Source organism: Anolis sagrei, chromosome 10 (genome assembly GCF_037176765.1).
Source record: "Anolis sagrei isolate rAnoSag1 chromosome 10, rAnoSag1.mat, whole genome shotgun sequence".
NCBI classification, from domain to species: Eukaryota; Metazoa; Chordata; class Lepidosauria; order Squamata; family Dactyloidae; genus Anolis; species Anolis sagrei.
Genome location: NC_090030.1, coordinates 23,940,659 through 23,960,297, shown reverse-complemented (window position 1 = coordinate 23,960,297; position 19,639 = coordinate 23,940,659). Strand labels below are relative to the sequence as shown.

The 19,639-nt window shown below is 44.1% G+C and overlaps 1 protein-coding gene across 1 annotated transcript in view; it reads left to right on the top strand.

Moving 5' to 3' along the window:
* GPC4 (glypican 4) overlaps positions 1-19,639 on the top strand; it is a 108,172-nt gene that overhangs the window by 69,164 nt on the left and 19,369 nt on the right. Inside the window, exon 3 of the mRNA XM_067471643.1 lies at positions 10,619-11,010. Coding sequence (XP_067327744.1) covers positions 10,619-11,010 — 392 coding nt within the window. The remainder of the gene's footprint in view (positions 1-10,618; positions 11,011-19,639) is intronic.

The window sequence follows — 19,639 nt, the reverse complement described above, 5'->3', positions numbered from 1 at the left end:
CTCAGGTTGCATTGCAGCAGGTGGTCAGTGGTTTGCTCTTCTCCACACTCGCATGTTGTGGATTCCACCCTGTAGCCCCATTTCTTGAGGTTGGCTCTGCATCTCGTGGTGCCAGAGCGCAGTCTGTTCAGCGCCTTCCAAGTTGCCCAGTCTTCTGTGTGCCCAGGGGGAGTCTCTCATCTGGTATCACCCATGGATTGAGGTGCTGGGTTTGGTCCTGCCACTTTTGGACTCTCGCTTGCTGAGGTGTTCCAGGGAGTGTCTCTGTAGATCTAAGAAAACTATGTCTTGATTTAAGTCGTTGACGTGCTGGCTGATACCCAAACAGGGGATGAGCTGGAGATGTCTCTGCCTTGGTCCTTTCACTATGTCAGGTGGTGCAATACCGGCTAAGCGGTGTAATTTCTCCAGTGGTGTAGGGCGCAGACACCCTGTGATAATGCGGCATGTCTCATTAAGAGCCACATCCACTGTTTTAGTGTGGTGAGATGTGTTCCACACTGGGCATGCGTACTCAGCAGCAGAGTAGCATAGTGCAAGGGCAGATGTCTTCACTGTGTCTGGTTATGATCCCCAGGTTGTGCCAGTCAGCTTTCGAATATTGTTGTTTCTAGCGCCCACTTTTTGCTTGATGTTCAGGCAGTGCTTCTTGTAGGTCAGAGCACGGTCCAAAATGACTCCCAGGTATTTGGGTGTGCTGCAATGCTCCAGTGGGATTCCTTCCCAGGTAATCCTCAGAGCTCGGGATGCTTGTCCGTTCTTAAGGTGAAAGGCGCATGTCTGTGTTTTAGATGGATTAGGGATCAGTTGGTTTTCCCTGTAATAGGCAGTAAGAGCACCTACAGCTTTGGAGAGCTTCTGTTCATCCATCTGAAAGCTCCCTGCTTGAGCGGTGATGGCATGATCATCAGCATAGATGAAACTCTCTGTCCCTTCTGGCAGTGGCTGGTCATTTGTGTAGATGTTGAACATGGATGGAGCGAGCACGCTCCCCTGAGGCAGGCCGTTCTTCTGTTTCCGCCATCTGCTTCTCTGTCCCTGGAACTCAACAAAAAAGCTCCTGTTTTGTAGCAGGTTTCCTATGAGGCAGGTGAGGTGGTAGTCCTTTGTGATATTATACATTTTTCTCAGGAGGAGGCGGTGGTTCACAATATCATAGGCTGCTGACAGGTCTATGAAGACAGCTCCTGTGATGTGCTGCCTTTCAAAGCCATCTTCTATGTCCTGAGATATTTGGCATAAAGTTTGTGAATAGGGTTGCCTGGTTGTCACCCCCACAAACAAAGTTAGATATTTGCCATAATTTCCTTTGAAGCTGTCCACTTGGAGTGCCCCTGGTGTTGCTGTGAGACGGTCCTCCATTGTACATGTGGCAGGGCTCAGACTGCATTGTAGTAGGTGGTCTGTGGTTTGCTTTTCTCCACACTCACATGTTGTGGACACCACTTGGTTGCCCCATTTCTTAAGGTTGGCTCTGCATCTCATTGTGCCAGAGCGCAGCCGGTTCAGCACCTTCCAAGTCGCACAATCTTCTGTGTGCCCAGGAGGGAGTCTCTCATTCGGTATCAGCCATGGCTTGAGGTTCTGGGTTTTAGCCTGCCACTTTTGGACTTTCGTTTGCTGAGGTTTCCTGCAAGTATCTCTGTAGATCTTAGGATGCTGTTTCTTGATTTAAGTCATTGGCTTTCTGGCTGATATCTGAACACAGGATGGGCCGGAGATATCACTTCCTTGGTCCCTTCATGGTTGGCTGCTACTTCCCGGTGGATGTCAGGTGGTGCAATACCGGCTAAACAGTATAATTTCTTCACATTAAGAGCCACATCCACCATTTTAACATGGTGAGATGCATTCCATACTTAGCATGCTTATCCAGCAGCAGAGTTGCCAAGCACAGGGGCAGATGTCTTCGCTGTGTCTGGTTGTGATCCCCAGGTTGTGCCAGTCAGCTTTTGTATGATATTATTTCTAGCACCCACTTTTTGCTTGATATTCAAGTAGTGCTTCTTGTAGGTCAGAGCACGGTCCAAAGTGACTCCCAGGTATTTGGGTGTGCTGCAATGCTCCAGTGGGATTCCTTCCCAGGTAATCCTCAGAGCTTGAGACATTTGTCTGTTCTTAAGATGGAAAGCACACATCTGCATTTTAGATGGATTAGGAACGTGCTGGTTTTCTCCATGGTGCCCCCCCCCCCCCGCTATGGAACTCGCTTTCAAATGAAGTCAGGTCTGCTCCCCACCTCCTGACCTTCAAGAAGCTAGTGAAATGACGACGGAGACTAGTAAAGACAACAGTTATTGACCACAATGTACGAACTGAGTTGGATGATGTTTTTAACTTGGCGAATGGTTTTATATGTATTGTAATTTTATATGTGTTTTGATCTATTGTTTATGATGTTGTTTAAATGTTATTTATTGTTGCATTGCTGTTAGTCATTCTGAGTCCCTCCACGGAGGTGAGAAGAACGGGATATAAAAGTTCTAAATAAACAATAAATAAATAAATAATAAGTAGTAAGAGCAAATAAAGCTTCATAGAGCAGTGGTTCTCAACCTGCGGGTCACGACCCCTGGGGGGGTCACGAGTGGGTTTCAGAGGGGTCGCCAAAGACCATCCAAAAATGTAGTACTTTCTGTTGCTCATAGGGGTTCCATGTGGGAAGTTTGGCCCAATTCTATCATTGGTGGGGAACAGAATGATCTTTTATTGTAGGTGAGCTATAAATCCCAGCAACTAAAACTCTCAAATGCCAAGGTCTATTTTCCCCAAACTCCACCAGTGTTCATTCACATTGGGCATGTTGAGTATTCATGGCAAGTTTGGTCTAGATCCATCATTGTGTGAGTCCATAGTGCTCTCTGGATGTAGGTGAACTACAACTCCAAAACTCAAGATCAATGCCCACCAAACCCTTCCAGTATTTTCTGTTGGTCAAGGGAGTTCTGTATGGCAAGATTGGTTCAATTCCATTTTTGGAGTTCATAATGCTCTTTGATTGTAGATAAACTATAAATCCCAGCAGCTACAACTCCCAAATGACAACATCAATCCCCTGCCAACCCCACCAGTATTCAAATTGGGGCATATCACGTATTTGTGCCAAATTTGGTCCCGTGAATGAAAATACATCCTGCATATCAGATATTTATATCATTATTCAAAACAGTAGCAATATTGTAGTTGTGAAGTAGCAACAAAGAATAATATTATGGTTGGGGGTCACCACAACATGAGGAACTGTATTAAGGGGTCGCAGCATTAGAAAGGTTGAGAACCACTGTCCTAGAGCTTCTGTTCAACCATGTCAAAGCTCTTTGCTTGAGCGGTGATAGCACGATCATCAGCATAGATCAAACCCTCTGTCCCTTCTGGCAGTGCCTGATCATTCATGTAAGTGTTACATATTGATGGAGTGAGCATGCTCCCCTACGGCAGAATTATAGTAAATATCCTAAAGAAATCTAGCCATTTAGGCGGAAAATGAAATCCTATAAAACTTGGGTTATTTGGGTTTAGGGGATTCAGGGAATGATCCCACTGGGAGGATTTTAGGAGTTGCCACCCTAAAGAATAAGCATTATTTTCTGGGATAGAAGCCTAGAAAAGCCTTTTGATTCCAAAGGCTTCCAACCCAACCCTTTCTTGACCCTGCAATGCCTTCATTCCTTCCCATTGCTGGCATTTCCTCCATCCATTTCCCCCCTATTTGTCCCCTCTGACCCCGTCCTTCCTTTGGGTTGGTCTATATGACATAAAGATTAACTGGAAGGGAATGCATTAATGTCCCATTTACTCAATCATCCCGAAAGCATGCTTCCTTCCCGAAAGGCCCCCCTTTCCCCCCCACTGCCTCTTGGAAAGATGTCCAAATAGGGAAAACTATGGGAAGCACACCCTAAAAAGAAAAACATTGGGGTCCAATTGGTTTTGAAAATGCCCGACAGGTCAGATTTGGTTTGAATCCAGATATTTGAACACTAACCTATCAACACTATGTAACACAATTTTTGTTCCTGGGTTATAATTGGTCCTATCATGAAAAACATGGAAAACATTTGTTAACCGGCAACTCAGAAGAACTTTAAAGGACGCCTGGCTCGAGAGCAGTACGTGTGAAAAAGATTTTGGAGTCCCCGTGGACAACAAGTTAAACATGAGCCAACAATGTGATGCGGCAGCAAAAAAAGCCAATGAGATTTTGGCCTGCATCAATAGGAGCATAGTGTCTAGATCCAAGGAAGTCATGCTCCCCATGCTCTATTCTGCCTTGGTTAGACCACACCTGGAATATTGTGTCCAATTCTGGGCACCACAATTGAAGAGAGAGATTGACAAGCTGGAATGTGTCCAGAGGAAGGCGACTAAAATGATCAAAGGTCTGGAGAACAAGCCCTATGAGGAGCGGCTTAAGGAGCTGGGCATGTTAAGCCTGAAGAAGAGAAGGCTGAGAGGAGATGAGATAGCCATGTATAAATATGTGAGAGGAAGCCACAGAGAGGAGGAGGGAGCAAGCTTGTTTTCTGCTACCCTGGAGGCTCGGACGTGGAACAATGTGATGGAGGCTCCTTCTTTGGAGGCTTTAAAACAGAGGCTGGATGGCCATCTGTCAGGGGTGATTTGAATGCAATATTCCTGCTTCTTGGCCAGGGGTTGGACTGGATGGCCCATGAGGTCTCTTCCAACTCTTTGATTGTATGAAGAACAATTTTAACAAATATACACTTATTAGTATTTCAATGGGAAGTGTGGGCCTGCTTTTGGCTGATGAGATAGGATTGTTGTTGTTGTTGGGTGCTTTCAAGTCGTTTCAGGCTTATGTTTATCCTGAACAAGGGCCAGGTAAATGACCTTGGAGGGCTGCATCCGGCCCCCGGGCCTTAGTTTGAGGACGCCTGGTCTATACTGTAGTCAAAAGCCAGTCCAAACGTTCAAGGTTCAGGATTCCAAGATTACAGGAGACAGGTCAAGACACCGAAAAATCCAACAGACTTGGGGGGAAAACCAGCAGCATCCACCACCAAAATGCAACAGATACTTTTCTCTTAAAAATCAGTCTCAAGGTTAGCTCCTTAAATCCAGTAACACCCAGCTGCAACCCATCTCCTGCACACCTCCACCCCTAATTGCTTTCACCCATGAACTCCCACTTACAGATTACCAAACCCTCTAGAACAGTGGTTCTCAACCTTCCTATTGCCACGACCCCTTAGTAGAGTTCCTCATGTTGTGGTGACCCCAGACCATAAAGTCATTTTCATTGCTACTTCATAACTGTCACTTTGCTACTGATATGAATTGTAATGTAAATGTCGGATGTTTTTTCATTTACTGGACCAAATTTGGCACAAATACTCAATACACCCAAGTTTGAATACTGGTGGGATTTGAGAGGGGGGATTGATTTTGTCATTTGGGAGTTGTAGTTCAAAGAGCATTCTGAACTCCACCAACGATGGAATTGAACCAGTCTTGGCACACAGAACTGCCATGACCAACAGAAAATTCTGGAAGGGTTTGGTGGGCACTGACCTTGAGTTTGGGAGTTGTGGTTCACCTCCATCCAGAGAGCACTGTGGACTCAAACGATGATGGATCTGGTCCAAACTTGGCACAGATACTGAATATGCCCAAATGTGGATATTGGTGGAGTTTGGGGAAGATAAACATTGACACTTATGAGTTGTAGTTACTGGGATGTATAGTTCACCTACAATCGAAGAGCATTCTGAACCCTACCAATGACAGAATTGGGCCAAACTTCCCACACAGAAACCCCATGACCAACAGAAAATACTGGAAGAGTTTGGTGGGCACTGACCTTGAGTTTGGGAGTTGTGGTTCACCTCCATCTAGAGAGCACTGTGGACTCAAACAAAGATGGATCTGGTCCAAACTTGGCACAGATACTGAATATGCCCAAATGTGGACATTGGTGGAGTTTGGGGAAGATAAACATTGACACTTGTGAGTTGTAGTTACTGGGATTTATAGTTCACCTACAATCGAAGAGCATTCTGAACCCTACCAATGACAGAATTGGGCCAAACTTCTCACACAGAAACCCCATGACCAACAGAAAATACTGCGTTTTCAGATGGTCTTTGGCGACCCCTCTGACACCCCCTCGCGACCCCTCCAGGGGTCCCGACCCCCAGGTTGAGAAACGCTGATCTAATGAATTCGTGATTCTGGCTGACCTGTGACTTTGTCTAAATATTATGCCTTGATAACCAAGATCTGGCAAAACATGACATGCACAAACAATTAAGGATGAGCTAGAAGCAAAAGAAAGGTATGAGCGGTGCTCATTAAAGATTTCTCTGGATCCACTTCCTGTGGACTGAGTGCAATGGAACTTGGCACAGTGATGAATCATAGAATCATAGAGTTAGAAGAGACCTCATGGGCCATCCAATCCAATCCCTTTCTGCCAAGAAGCAGGGTCCAGTCCAATGGTCAAATGCCGAGAGTTCAATAAACAAAGTCCAGGGATCAAGAGTCTATACTGTAGTCAAAAGCCAGTCCAAAGGTTCAAGATTCCAGGATTCCAAGATTACAGGAGACAGGCCAGGACACTGAAAAAGCCAACAGACCTGGGGGGAAAACCAGCAGCATCCACCACCAAAATACAACAGATACTTTTCTCCCAAAGATCAGTCTCAAGGTTAAATCCAGTAACACCCAGCTGCAACCCATCTCCTGCACACTTCCACCCCTAATTGCCTTCACCCATGAACTCCCACTTACAGATTACCAAACCCTCTAGAACTAATACTCACATTAACCCTTCCATCACCAACCATCAACTGCAGAACATATGACACCTGGCCGATTCCTTGTCCTCCATCCTTTGATACGTGAATTCGTGGCAGAACTTGGAAACTATTGATTGGGGGGATTGATTTTGGACCTAGGAAGGGGTTTCTGGGAAAAATCCTCCCCCAAAAGGAACTGTTTCCATGTTGTCCTCTGTGGTTTTTGCAGCGGTGTCAACAACATAACCCCAGAGCCATCGTTAGCAACAAACCCTTTTTGAAACATGCTTTTGTGGTGTTTATTCCTCCTTTTTTCAAACCCTCTGCTTCCACCCCCAGATGTTCCAAGTTTGATTCTTGTTTGTGCTGGAGCGTTTTGAAGACTTTCAAAATTTGAATTCCGGCATGCTTCATACATTTTAACAAGATTTAAATTCAGACGAAGCCAAGAACATTTTCTTTTCGCGCACACCCCTTCCACTATTTTTTTTCCTCCTCTTTTGCTCCAGCTTCTAACAACTTTTGAGTCCAAACACTGCCTCCTTTGAGGAAATCAGCACAGAGGCATGCACACTATTTATTTATTGAAAATGAGTCACAAGAAAGCGCAGGGCCAAAACTCTGGGGATCTGGTGTCCAGAGTGGACTCAATGCAATGGACACACGGCGTCTGTGCAAAATATAATTCCTGGTGGGTTCTATAAAGGGAGTGGGCAGCGTTGGACCGGAAAAAGCCTATAGGAATTCCAATAACTCCTTTCCCTTCGCTGCTATTCAATCATAACATAATTGCATCCAGAATTGATGGATGAGAGGAGATCGTTTTGCAATGACGCACCAGGCTTTGTCTTGCCGACATCTGTCCCGCATTAGACACGTCGTTTCGGTGACTGCACTGCAGGCGTTATGACGTGGTCCGTGATCTCTTCGGCCCTTTTTTTAGTGGACCCCTCTTTTGACCACATTGGTGCCCCCCTGTCCCTAGGGACCCCTAATTTTCCCATCTCTTTTGGCTTCACATGTTGCATTTTCCATGCAAGGTGTGCAGATGATTATTTGATGCACTTATTAACCGCCATTCTCAGCCCATTAGGGCGACTCATGGCGGTGTACAAACACATATAGAAGACAGTTTACAAAGGAAACCAATTACAACAACATATAGATTATACAACAATTACAGACAACACTAAAAATCCGCTTCGTCTCTTAGTAGAATCATAACCAGTCTCATATTCCTTGTTCCATTCCGATCTTCTTTACCACATTGTTGTTGCACTTAATTAAATGCCCTCTCGAACAGCCATGTCTTGAGGCTTTTTCGGAAGGACATGAGGGAGGGCGCCTGTCTGATGTCTGCAGGGAGAGTGTTCCATAGCCGGGGGGCCATCACCGAGAAGGCCCTCTCCCTCGTCCCCGCCAGCCGTGCCTGTGAGGCAGGCGGGATCGAGAGAAGGGCCTCCCCAGACGATCTCAAGGTCCTCGTGGGCTCGTAGGCCAAGATGCAGTCCGAAAGGTATTTTGGGCCGGAACCGTTTAGGGCTTTGTAGGCCAAAACCAGCACCTTGAATTGGGTCCGCTAGCAAATCGGCAGCCAGTGGAGCTGGGACAACAAATGGGTTAGGGTTAGGGTTAGGGTTAGGGTTAGGGTTAACCCTAACCCCTCACCCATCACCCATCACCATTTCCAGGGTTCCCAGATTGCTTTGAATTGGTGGGGTTGTATTTTTAACCTCCATAGATGTTTTAGTTCTATTATTATTATTATTACTAGCCGTCCCCTGCCAGGCGTTGCTGTGGCCCAGTCTGGTGATCTGGAAAATAAAGTAATGAGAAAGCGTTGGTTTCTAATATATGTAATTTCTTTCTGCTTATGGGTAAACAGTATTTCTTGTTGATTCTTTGTCACTGTTGATGTGGAGAGTGTCTGGTTTGCCTACTCTGGAACAATCAACATGTCTGTGTGTGAATCATATCTATCTATTAGGCTTGGATAACCACGGAAAAATTTGGTTCTAAACTCGTTTTGTTTTTAGGGGGGCCCTTGCGTTTCGTTTTCAAAAAAATTCCGAAATTTTCCTTTAAAAAATTTCGAAATTTACGAAATTTCGTAAAATTACGAAACGATTCGTTAATGGCGGACGAGATTGCGCAATATGCTAAAAAAAAAACCTCCAAATGGGACAGGAGGAACTTCCGAAGCTTCCCTCTCCCTCTGTTGTTGACTGTTGGTGTGATAAAACAAACAACAACTATAAAACTTGCACCAGACATGCGAAAATAATTACGAAATAATTTCGAAATAATCTCAAAATAATTACGAAATAATTTCGAAATAATTATGAAATAATTACGAAATAATTACGAAATAAATTGAAAAAATTGTTTCGAATCTTTACTACTCCTCACACAATTCCTGCATGGCTCAATATTGGATCGTAAGCTAATTTAAATACGAATTAATAACGAATTACGAAATTAACGAACGAAACCTATCTATATCGATGGCTGGATGGCTCTTTGTCAGGAGGGTTTTAATTACGTTTTCTTGCCCTGGTGAAGGGAGTTGGACGGGATGGCCTTGAGTATTTTCTGTTGGTCATGGGGGTTCCGTGTGGGAAGTTTGCCCCAGTTCTGTCGTTTGTGGGGTTAGAATGCTCTTTGATTGTAGGTGAACTATAAATCCCAGTAACTACAACTCCCAAATATCAAGGTCTATTTCCTCCCAAATTCCATCTGTGTTCATATTTGGGCGTATTGAGTGCTTGTGCCAAGTTTGGTCCAGATCCATCATTGTTTGAGTCCACACCACACCTGGAATACTGTGTCCAATTCTGGGCACCACAATTGAAGAGAGATGTTGACAAGCTGGAATGTGTCCAGAGGAGGGCGACTCAAATGATCAAGGATCTGGAGAACAAGCCCTATGAGGAGCGGCTTAAGGAGCTGGGCATGTTTAGCCTGTATTGTATTGAAAATGATAATAAAGTTTATTTAAAAAAAAGGAGCTGGGCATGTTTAGCCTGAAGAAGAGAAGGCTGAGAGGAGATATGATAGCCATGTACAAATATGTGAGAGGAAGCCACAGGGAGGAGGGAGCAAGCTTGTTTTCTGCTGTCCTGGAGACTAGGACGCGGAACAATGGCTTCAAATTACAAGAGAGGAGATTCCATCTGAACATGAGGACGAACTTCCTGACTGTGAGAGCCGTTCAGCTGTGAAACTCTCTGCGTGGTGGAGGCTCCTTCTTTGGAAGCTTTTAAACAGAGGCTGGATGGCCATCTGTTGGGGGTGCTTTGAATGCAATACGCATGCTTCTTGGCAGGGGGTTGGACTGGATGGCCCGTGAGGTCTCTTCCAACTCTAGGATTCTATGATTCTATGATCATATCATACAGTTGCATTGGAAGATCAAGATTACCAATGCAACTCTTGATGTAGTCCAATGCAGTACTTCTCAACCTGTGGGTCCCCAGGTGTTTTGGCCTACAACTCCCAGAAGTCCCAACCGGTATACCAGCTGTTAGGATTTCTAGGAGTTGAAGGCCAAAACATCTGGGGACCCACAGGTGGAGAACCACTGTTCCAATGCAACTTCTGGCAAATCAAGATAGTCTAGTGCTAGGTCCTCCATAGTAATTTCCAGGAGAAGTATAGCATAGAGTTGCTTGACGATCCAGAAAATTCCTGGAGAGAATGTTCCCTCCACCGCACCCGGACGTTGGCAATTTGAACTGTGAAATTAGGTACCAAGGTATTCAGTACTGTAATACCTCTGTTAATTGAGTAGATTGTGTTTAATGAAGCTGTTACAGACCTGTGTCCTGACTTATAATAATATGTTTTCTGCTCTGCTACAGAATTCTTCAGAGAGCTTCTCGAGAATGCCGAAAAATCCCTGAACGACATGTTTTTAAGGACTTACGGCCTGCTGTACATGCAGAACTCGGAAATGTTTAAGGACCTCTTTGTGGAGCTGAAGCGCTACTACCTGGGCAACAGTGTCAACCTGGAGGAGATGCTCAACGAATTCTGGGCCCGGCTCTTGGAGCGTATGTTCCGCCTGGTGAACCCCCAGTACCACTTCTCAGACGAGTACCTGGAGTGCGTCAGCAAGTACACCGAGCAGCTCAAGCCCTTCGGGGACGTGCCGCGCAAGCTCAAGCTCCAAGTAACCCGGGCCTTTGTTTGCGCCAGGACCTTTGCCCAGGGCCTGGGCGTGGCCAGAGATGTCATCGGCAAGGTGTCTCCGGTGAGTGGTGTGACTTTATTTGAGGGGGGAGAGCTTATTTCATAGGTTGGGCTTGTGCAAAGTGGTAAACGTATTGCCAAAGTATCTGCGGTGAGTGGCGTCCCGTTATTTGGGGGTGGTGGTGGTGGTGGTGGTGGTGTTATTTCATAGAATGGACTCGTGCAAAATGGTAAACTTATCACCAAAGTTTTAGCTGTGAGTGGCATCCCGTTATCTTTTGCGGGGAGGGGACTTATTTCATAGACTGTGTTCGTGCAAAATGGTAAATGTATTGCCAAAGTGTCCATGGTGAGTGGCATCCTGTTACTTTTTGAGGGGCTTGTTTCACAGGATGGGTTCATGCAACATGTTGAAGTCGTCGTGAAAGTGTCTTCGGTGGGTGGCACATTGTTATTTGCGGGGGGATGACAACTTGTGTCATTGGACGAGCTCGTACAACATGGTGAAGTCAAAAGGTCAAAGCAAATGTCAAGGGAAAGACATGCCATTATTTATTATTGGGTTATTTGATAGCGTAGTCTTGTACTATGCATGCCATGGATGGGTTTGTGCAATATATGGTTGTGGTGAAGTGTGAATTTTAACCTACAGTCATGTATAATTATAAGTAGGTGTTTAAAGGGGTAAGTATTTAAAATAGCATAACTGGGGGGATAATAGCCAGCTCAGCTCACTCTGAGATGGGTTGCCATGGTAAAAGGGGAGGAGCCAACTGCCACTTGGCAAGAGCAGGCATTTTAAATAGGCAGTCTGTGGTCAGAGAACCGCAGGGAAAGCTGGTTCTACTGTTTGGAGAATCAGGAAGGTTTAGGCTTTTAACCTGTGTGGTTTAGATAGGCCAAGTTGACTTATTTAGATTAGTAGTTAGAGTTTGGGGGAGAAAGGGAAGATAATCCCTGTAAGAATCTTTACTATAACAGAGATAACAGAGGGAAAGAATAGGCTAGTACCTGGTAAAGAAAACACATTTTGAAAGAAACACATTTTGAAGGAAATTGTCTAGTGGAAAGAACAGTCCTCTTAAGAGTTGTTTTATGAAAGGTTATAAATGTAACCACTAAAGGAATGTACCTCTAGGAGTTAAGAAACATTGAAACCATTAAGCTTCTATACTTCAATAAACTTATTACAGTTTCTCTTAAATCCAAGCCTCTGTTTCGGATACTTTCAAGTCAAGCCACGCTACGCGTCAAAGGAAGATAAACAAAATATTACAGGCTAGTGGCTGTGTTATCGAACTTATAGATTCATTACAAATTGTAGGAGACTCTGACAAATCAGTAACGTCCCTACAACTGGTGGCATCGTTACAATGGTAAACCCATTGCCAATGTGTCCGTGATATGTTACGTGCCATTGTGTTTTGGAAGGGACTTGTTTCATAGGGTAGGCTTGTGAAATGTGGTAGACTGGTCGCCAAAGTTGCATATCATTATTTTGGGGGACTTCTTTCCTAGGATGGGCTTTTACAATATGGTACACCCATCGCTAAAGTGTCCAGTGTGTTGTGTGCCATTATTTTTGGGAAGAACTAGTTTCTTAGGATAGTATTGGGCAAAATGACAATCTCATTGCCAATGTTACGTATTGTTACTTTCCCAGTCTCAGAAGAAAGTAATTGTTGGGCGAGTGGTCTTATTAACAATAGACCCTCCTCATAAATGTACAGCAATTGATTAGTAACTGTGCTGGCACGACTGTGCCAGGAGATTTGAATTTCTAATTTTTTTTTGCACTGTTAGTTTGCATGAATTCATTTGGGCCTTGTATTTTGCAATTGGGTAGCTTTCCCCAGGTTGCAATCATAGGGCCATCAGCCTATCAATCAACATTAGAGCCTTTAGATCTGCCCCTTTCCCTAGGTTTTGGAGGGAAAAGGGGACTTTTAATTCAGACTCACAGTTTGGAGCCTTACAGTAGGACATATGGCCTTTTCTCTGTCCCACCTGTAAAAAGCTTCGCTTCTTACAGCTCTGCTGGGGTTAAAGAAATAGATCTACAGCCAGCTTTTGCTGGGAAAAAGGGAAAACCTCTACAGCTCTGCTGGGGAGTAAAGTTACAGTTCCACAGCTTTGGTGGAGGAATACAGCCAACCTTTACTGGGCAAAAGAAATAGTTTTAGAGAAACTAAAAGGACACCAGCTTGGCAGATCTACAGCAACCATTGCCTGGTAAGGGACCACTCGAGCTATCCATAACGCAGCTTGGAGCCGGGAGTTGGGGCCTCACCAAACTACAAGTCCTAAGATCCCATAACATTGAGCCATCAAATTAGATATGAAGTCCCTCAAAGAGAAATTTCCCCTTTTGCTTTGGGTCAGCAGTAAGATGACTGTACAATACTAATATAATGTGCACTCAAGTTTGGCCAGGTGATTTATCCCAAAATGATGAGCATTAGTGTTATACACCAGAGCAGGAACACCTCTGCCCTTAAACACCACACTGATTTGGTAAAATCAGCAAGCAGTTTATTGAAGAATATATGTAGGCAAAGCAATTAAATTAGCAAAAACAGTAAAGTTTCCAAAACAATGGATAGTCCATGAGCTTCAAGGCAAAATAAGATTCATTGGAACAACAATCTATGAGACAAGGCAGCATGACAAATCCAATACACAAATCAGGACCTTGGCAAAAACTTGGTACTTGAAACTTAGAACTGGGGCAATTTACAGGGAGCGGTCAACCCCCCTGTTTAAGGAGCTCCACTGGCTGCTGTTTATTTTCTGGTCCCAATTCAAGGTGCAGGTTATCACCTATAAAGCCCTAAACGGTTTGGGACCCGCCTACTTTGGTGACCGTATTTTCCTCCATGAACCAACTCGGGCCCTCCATTCTTCTGGGGAGGTCCTTCTTTCACCCCTGCCAATTTCACAAGCTCGCCTAGTAAGTACAAGAGAGAGAGCTTTTTCTTTTGTGGCCCCCCGACTCTGGAACTCACTACCTGGAGAAATTAGGAAAGCCCCTACCTTAGAAACCTTTAAAAAGGACCTTAAAACCTGACTCTTCTGCTGCGCTTTTGATGAATAGGTTTACATTCTCACACTATTGCTTAGCCTCAGCGTTTTGTCATTAGAGTATATGTCCCCGTCCCCCCCACCTTTGTGGGAAAGCCTGATTCCACAACCCCCACTATAATGAGTCCTCCTCCGCAAATAATCTGTCTCTCTCTTATCTCACCTGAGTTTTAATTAGTTTTAATCAGTCTCTCTTTTAGTCATAACATGTATCTAGACCATTGTGATTGTGATTGTGCCTATTGTAATTTAATATTGCTATGTTTTCATATGTTTTATGTAATTATATTGTTTGTTGTTTATTGTTTGCGTTTTTGTTTTTTTTAATTGTAATTTTTTGTTTGGGCTTGGCCTCATGTAAGCCGCTCCGAGTCCCCGTTGGGGAGATGGTGGCGGGGTATAAATAAAGTTTATTATTATTATTTACTAGCCACCCCCTGCCACGTGTTGCTGTGGCCCAGTCTGTGTATATGTGCTTTGTGTGCGTATATATTTGTGTATATATGTGTGTTTAGATATGTGTGTGTGTGTGGTTTTGTGATGTGTTGTAATGTATTTTTTATTGTTTGGCTTTTTAAGTCTCTTCTGCAGTTTTTCAGTTTTTTTTATGAGTGATGGTCACTCGTTGGTCTGATAGGTGTATTGTGTCCAAATTTGGTATCAATTTACCCAGTGGTTTTTGAGTTCTCTTAATCCCACAAACGAACATTACATTCAGTTCTTGTGGGTTTTTTGGGGCTATATGGCCATGTTCTAGAGGCATTTCTCCTGACGTTTCGCCTGCATCTATGGCAAGCATCCTCAGAGGTGAGGTCATAGATGCAGGCGAAACGTCAGGAGAAATGCCTCTAGAACATGGCCATATAGCCCGAAAAAACCCACAAGAACTGAGTGATTCCAGCCATGAAAGCCTTCGACAATACATTGAACATTACATTTTTATTTATATAGATTATTATTGGGTTGTTGTAGGTTTTTTCGGGCTATATGGCCATGGTCTAGAGGCATTTTCTCCTGACGTTTCACCTGCATCTATGGCAAGCATCCTCAGAGGTAGTGAGGTCTGTTGGAAGTAGGAAAATGGGTTTATATATCTGTGGAATGACCAGGGTGGGGCAAAGAGCTCTTGTCTGTTGGAGCTAGGTGTGAATGTTTCAACTGACCACCTTGATTAGCATTTAATGGCTTGGAAGTGCCGGGGGGGAATCTTTTGTTGAGAGGTGATTTGATGTGCCTGATTGTTTATTATTATTATTATTATTATTATTATTATTATTATTACACTTGAAAGCAAGACCGTCATGAAATTCCAATGTTGACCCAACTGAGGCAACTCTTTCCCATTAATCAAAATAAGGCCTTTCCAGATCCCAAAACCGAAAGGAAAGCATTTCTCTTGACCTTATCATCAGATAAAGGTTTCTTATCTCTCTTTTCTTGCAAACAAACAGATCTTCTTTACACCTGAGCGCTCTGTCTCTGTTTACAAAAGTCTTGCTTTGTAGCTACACTCTCCTTAACTTGACTCTCATTAACTTCTACACCTGACAAATCATCTTCAGACAGTTGCTCTGAGAAAGACTGTGAAGGGCCTCTCCCAGGAATGTGACCTTGTGAATCTTCCTGAGACAGCTCGGGCCTCTCGTCTGAGCTTAACTCAGGCCTGGCCAAACCCTCATCCCCATTGCCAACAGACCCAGACCCACCATCAGGAACATCAGATACAACCACAGGCTGAACAGTCCAACATACAACACTTGGTTTTCAACTAAATACGGTATTTTGAACAGTCCTTGTTTGCAAAATTCAACAAAAGTGTAACCCATCAAGATAATGCGTCGTTGCAAGAAAGCGGGGGTAAAACAATCCTTCTGCAAACAGGATAGGTAACTGAAACTTGAGGGCGTCATGGATAAGCATTCAAGCTACCAAATGTCTGCCTTTCTGTATGGCTTTTGCCACAAATTGTGACTTCGGGTGGCTGAATATCTCGAACCAAGAGGAGGGTTGGCATTGTTTCTCTTTTCCCAGCCTGGGAGTGATTGAGAGCGCGTTGAGCAGGAGGGAAATCGCCCCAATCCCGGCCCTTTGAGGGCGAGGCATTTTGCGAAAGAGCCAAGGCTGTGTAATTGGACGCAACCCACCAGCTGTAAGAAGTTGCCGACCCTTTTAAAAATGGGAGATTTAAAAGCGATCGCAGGGTGGGGCGGCTTCCAAGCTTGCCTTTCAGCAGATTGAAGAATTTGGCAGCTGGAGAGGATCATGTCAGAGAAGCAGAGAAAACGCCTTGTTCTGTTACAAGGCAAGGCTTCCAAAACAAGTGGATTGAACCCCCTTTGATTGTCCTGATTGGGGCGCATCTACACTGTAGAATTAACACAGTTTGACACCACTTTAACTGCAGTGGCTCAGTGGTGTAGAATCCCAGGATCTGTCATTTGGGTAAGGATCTTGTAGTCTTTGGAAGAGAAAGCTAAATACTGAATAATAATAATAACAACAACAACAACAACAACAACAATCTATATAAATAAAAATGTAATGTTCGTTTGCGGGATTAACAGAACTCAAAAACCACTGGATGAATTGACACCAAATTTGGACACAAGACACCTAACAACCCAATGTATGTCCTTCACGCAAAAAATTGATTTTGTCATTTGGGATTTGTAGTTGCTGGGATTTATAGTTCACCAACAATCAAAGAGTATTCTGAACACCACCAACGATGAAATTGAACCAAACTTAGCACACAGTTCTCCCATGACCAACAGAAAATACTAGAAGGGTTTGGTGGGCAGTGTCCTTTGGTTTTGGAGTTGTAGTTCACCTATGTCCAGAGATCACCGTGGACTCAAACAAAGCTGGACCAATCTCTACATGAATACTCCATATGCCCAAATGTGAACACTGGTGGAGTTTGGGGAAAATAGAATCTTGACATTTGGGAGTTGTAGTTACTGGGATTTATAGTTCACCTACAATCATAGAGCATTCTGAACCCCACCAACGATGAAATTGAACCAAACTTAGCACACAGTTCTCCCATGACCAACAGAAAATACTAGAAGGGTTTGGTGGGCAGTGTCCTTTGGTTTTGGAGTTGTAGTTTACCTACGTCCAGAGATCACTGTGGACTCAAACAAAGATGGATCTGGACCAATCTCTACATGAATACTCAATATGCCCAAATGTGAACACTGGTGGAGTTTGGGGAAAATAGAATCTTGACATTTGGGAGTTGTAATTGTTGGGATTTATAGTTCACCTACAATCACAGAGCATTCTGAACCCCACCAACGATGGAATTGAACCAAACTTGGCACACAGTTCTCCCAAGACCAACAGAAAATACTAGAAGGGTTTGGTGGGCAGTGTCCTTTGGTTTTTGAGTTGTAGTTCACCTATGTCCAGAGATCACCGTGGACTCAAACAAAGATGGATCTGGATCAATCTCTACATGAATACTCAATATGCCGAAATGTGAACCTACAATCAAAGAGCATTCTTTACCCCAGCAACAATAGAATTGGGTGATACTTCCTACACAGAACTTGTCGGAACCCAGATGCCTTAAAGAGCCAGACTCAGGAGTATATCCAAAAGAATTGTTTATTAAAACAAACAAGACTCCGAGACACTTACTTCAGTGTCTCTGGTCAAAACTCAAAAGTTGTAGCAATTTAGAACTTGAAAAACAAACTAAGGCAATAATTATCCTGGCAAAAAATCCGGATTAAACAGGAGTTCCTCCAAAACACCCGAAAATCACACAGTAAATGGAAAACAAACAAACAAAGAGCCGTGAAGAAGAGCCATCGTCCAAATGAAGTCCAAAGTCAAAGAAGTCCAAGTCCAAAGTTGCAAGGTTCCGAAGTCCACAAGGCAGTGTTGTCGTCAAAAGCAGTCCGAAGACAAGGAGAGGGGAAATCCGCACTTACGAGAATCCAAGCCAGTCGGTAACACGAAGCAAAATAGCAAACTGCAGATCCAGGACCCAAGCCCAACAGGAAAGCGGCAGCGACAAGACACAAGGCACGAAACCAACACTTTGCCTACTGCAAAGTTCTACCATTTCAGTGCCTACTTCTATCTTAAAACTCATCATCCGATGATGAGCTGCCCTCCACCCCGTCCTCATCACTCTCAGCTGGTTTAGCTTCCACAGCTGAGCGCCAACGCCCATCCCTCCAACTCTTCCACCTCTTGTCAAGACTTAGGTCTCCCCAGGATTCTACAGTATCACCCAATTGCCAATCCCCACCTCCAGAAAACCCCGCAAATGTGTCACTAGACGTTGGTTGAGTACACACATTCTGAACCTCTCCAATCCAGTGCTTCCTCCTCATCCCCATCACTCCCAGACCCATCATTCCCAAAAAACCCATTAAATCCTCATCTTCCGAATCTTTTTTCTTTGACGCTCTTCGTCTGATTCCTGCTCTCGAGTAACCCTCTTAGTTCCCCTATTCACATCTACTGTATCTCCTTCCTCCTCCTTACTCATTTCAATCTCGGAAAACCCCTCGAAGGACTCTTCATCAGTGGGTGACATAAGTATCTCCTGGTTCCTCTTCCTCTGCTGTTCCTCATCTAACTCCTGAATACCTCGTTTCCCTCCTCTGACACTCCTACTACCAGTTGCAGAGTTGCCAACAGACTCTATTACAACAGAACTCCCATGACCAACAGAAAATTCTGTGTTTCCTGATGGTCTTTGGTGACCCCTCTAACATCTCCTTGTGACCCCCCCTCCCGGAGTCCTGACCCCCAGGTTGAGAAACGCTACTTTAAGATAATAGTTTGAAAACATGCAAATGTGAGTAGATCAATAGGTACCGCTTCGGCGGGAAGGTAATGGCGCTCCATGCAGTCATGCTGGTTACATGACCTATAGGTGTCTATGGACAACGCCGGCTCTTTGGCATAGAAATGAGGATGATCACCACCTACAGAGTCGGACACAATTAGCCGTAATGTCAAGAGGAAACTTTTGAAGAAATAATAATAATAATAATAATAATAATAATAATAATAATTTGGTCGTGTCAGGAGCCTCCGGTGGCACAGTGGGTTAAACCCCTGTGCCGGCAGGACTGAAGACCGACAGGTCACAGGTTCGAATCCGGGGAGAGGCAGGTGAGCTCCCTCTGTCACCTCCAGCTCCTCATGCGGGGACATGAGAGAAGCCTCCCACAAGGATGATAAAACATCAAAACATCCGGGTGTCCCCTGGGCAATGTCCTTGCAGATGGCCAATTCCCTCACACCAGAAGCGACTTGCAGTTTCTCAAGTCGCTCCTGACATGACAAAATAAATAAATAAATATTAAGGTTCTTAAGGTGAAAGGCGCATGTCTGTGTATAAATAAATAAAAACTCCAATATGATCTTCAGCCATCTTCCTTGTAGTATTATCTTCAATTCAGTAACTTGACACAAGTCTTTATTATAAGAATTAAACAAAGAAATGTTTATTTATGAATTCTCAGGCACAAAAAGCATATTTGTTACACAGTATTTTCTTCACAGTATTGTTACAATCAATCTTTATTATTATGAACACATGAAACCATTAGAGAAGCCTCCCACAAGGATGATAAAAACAT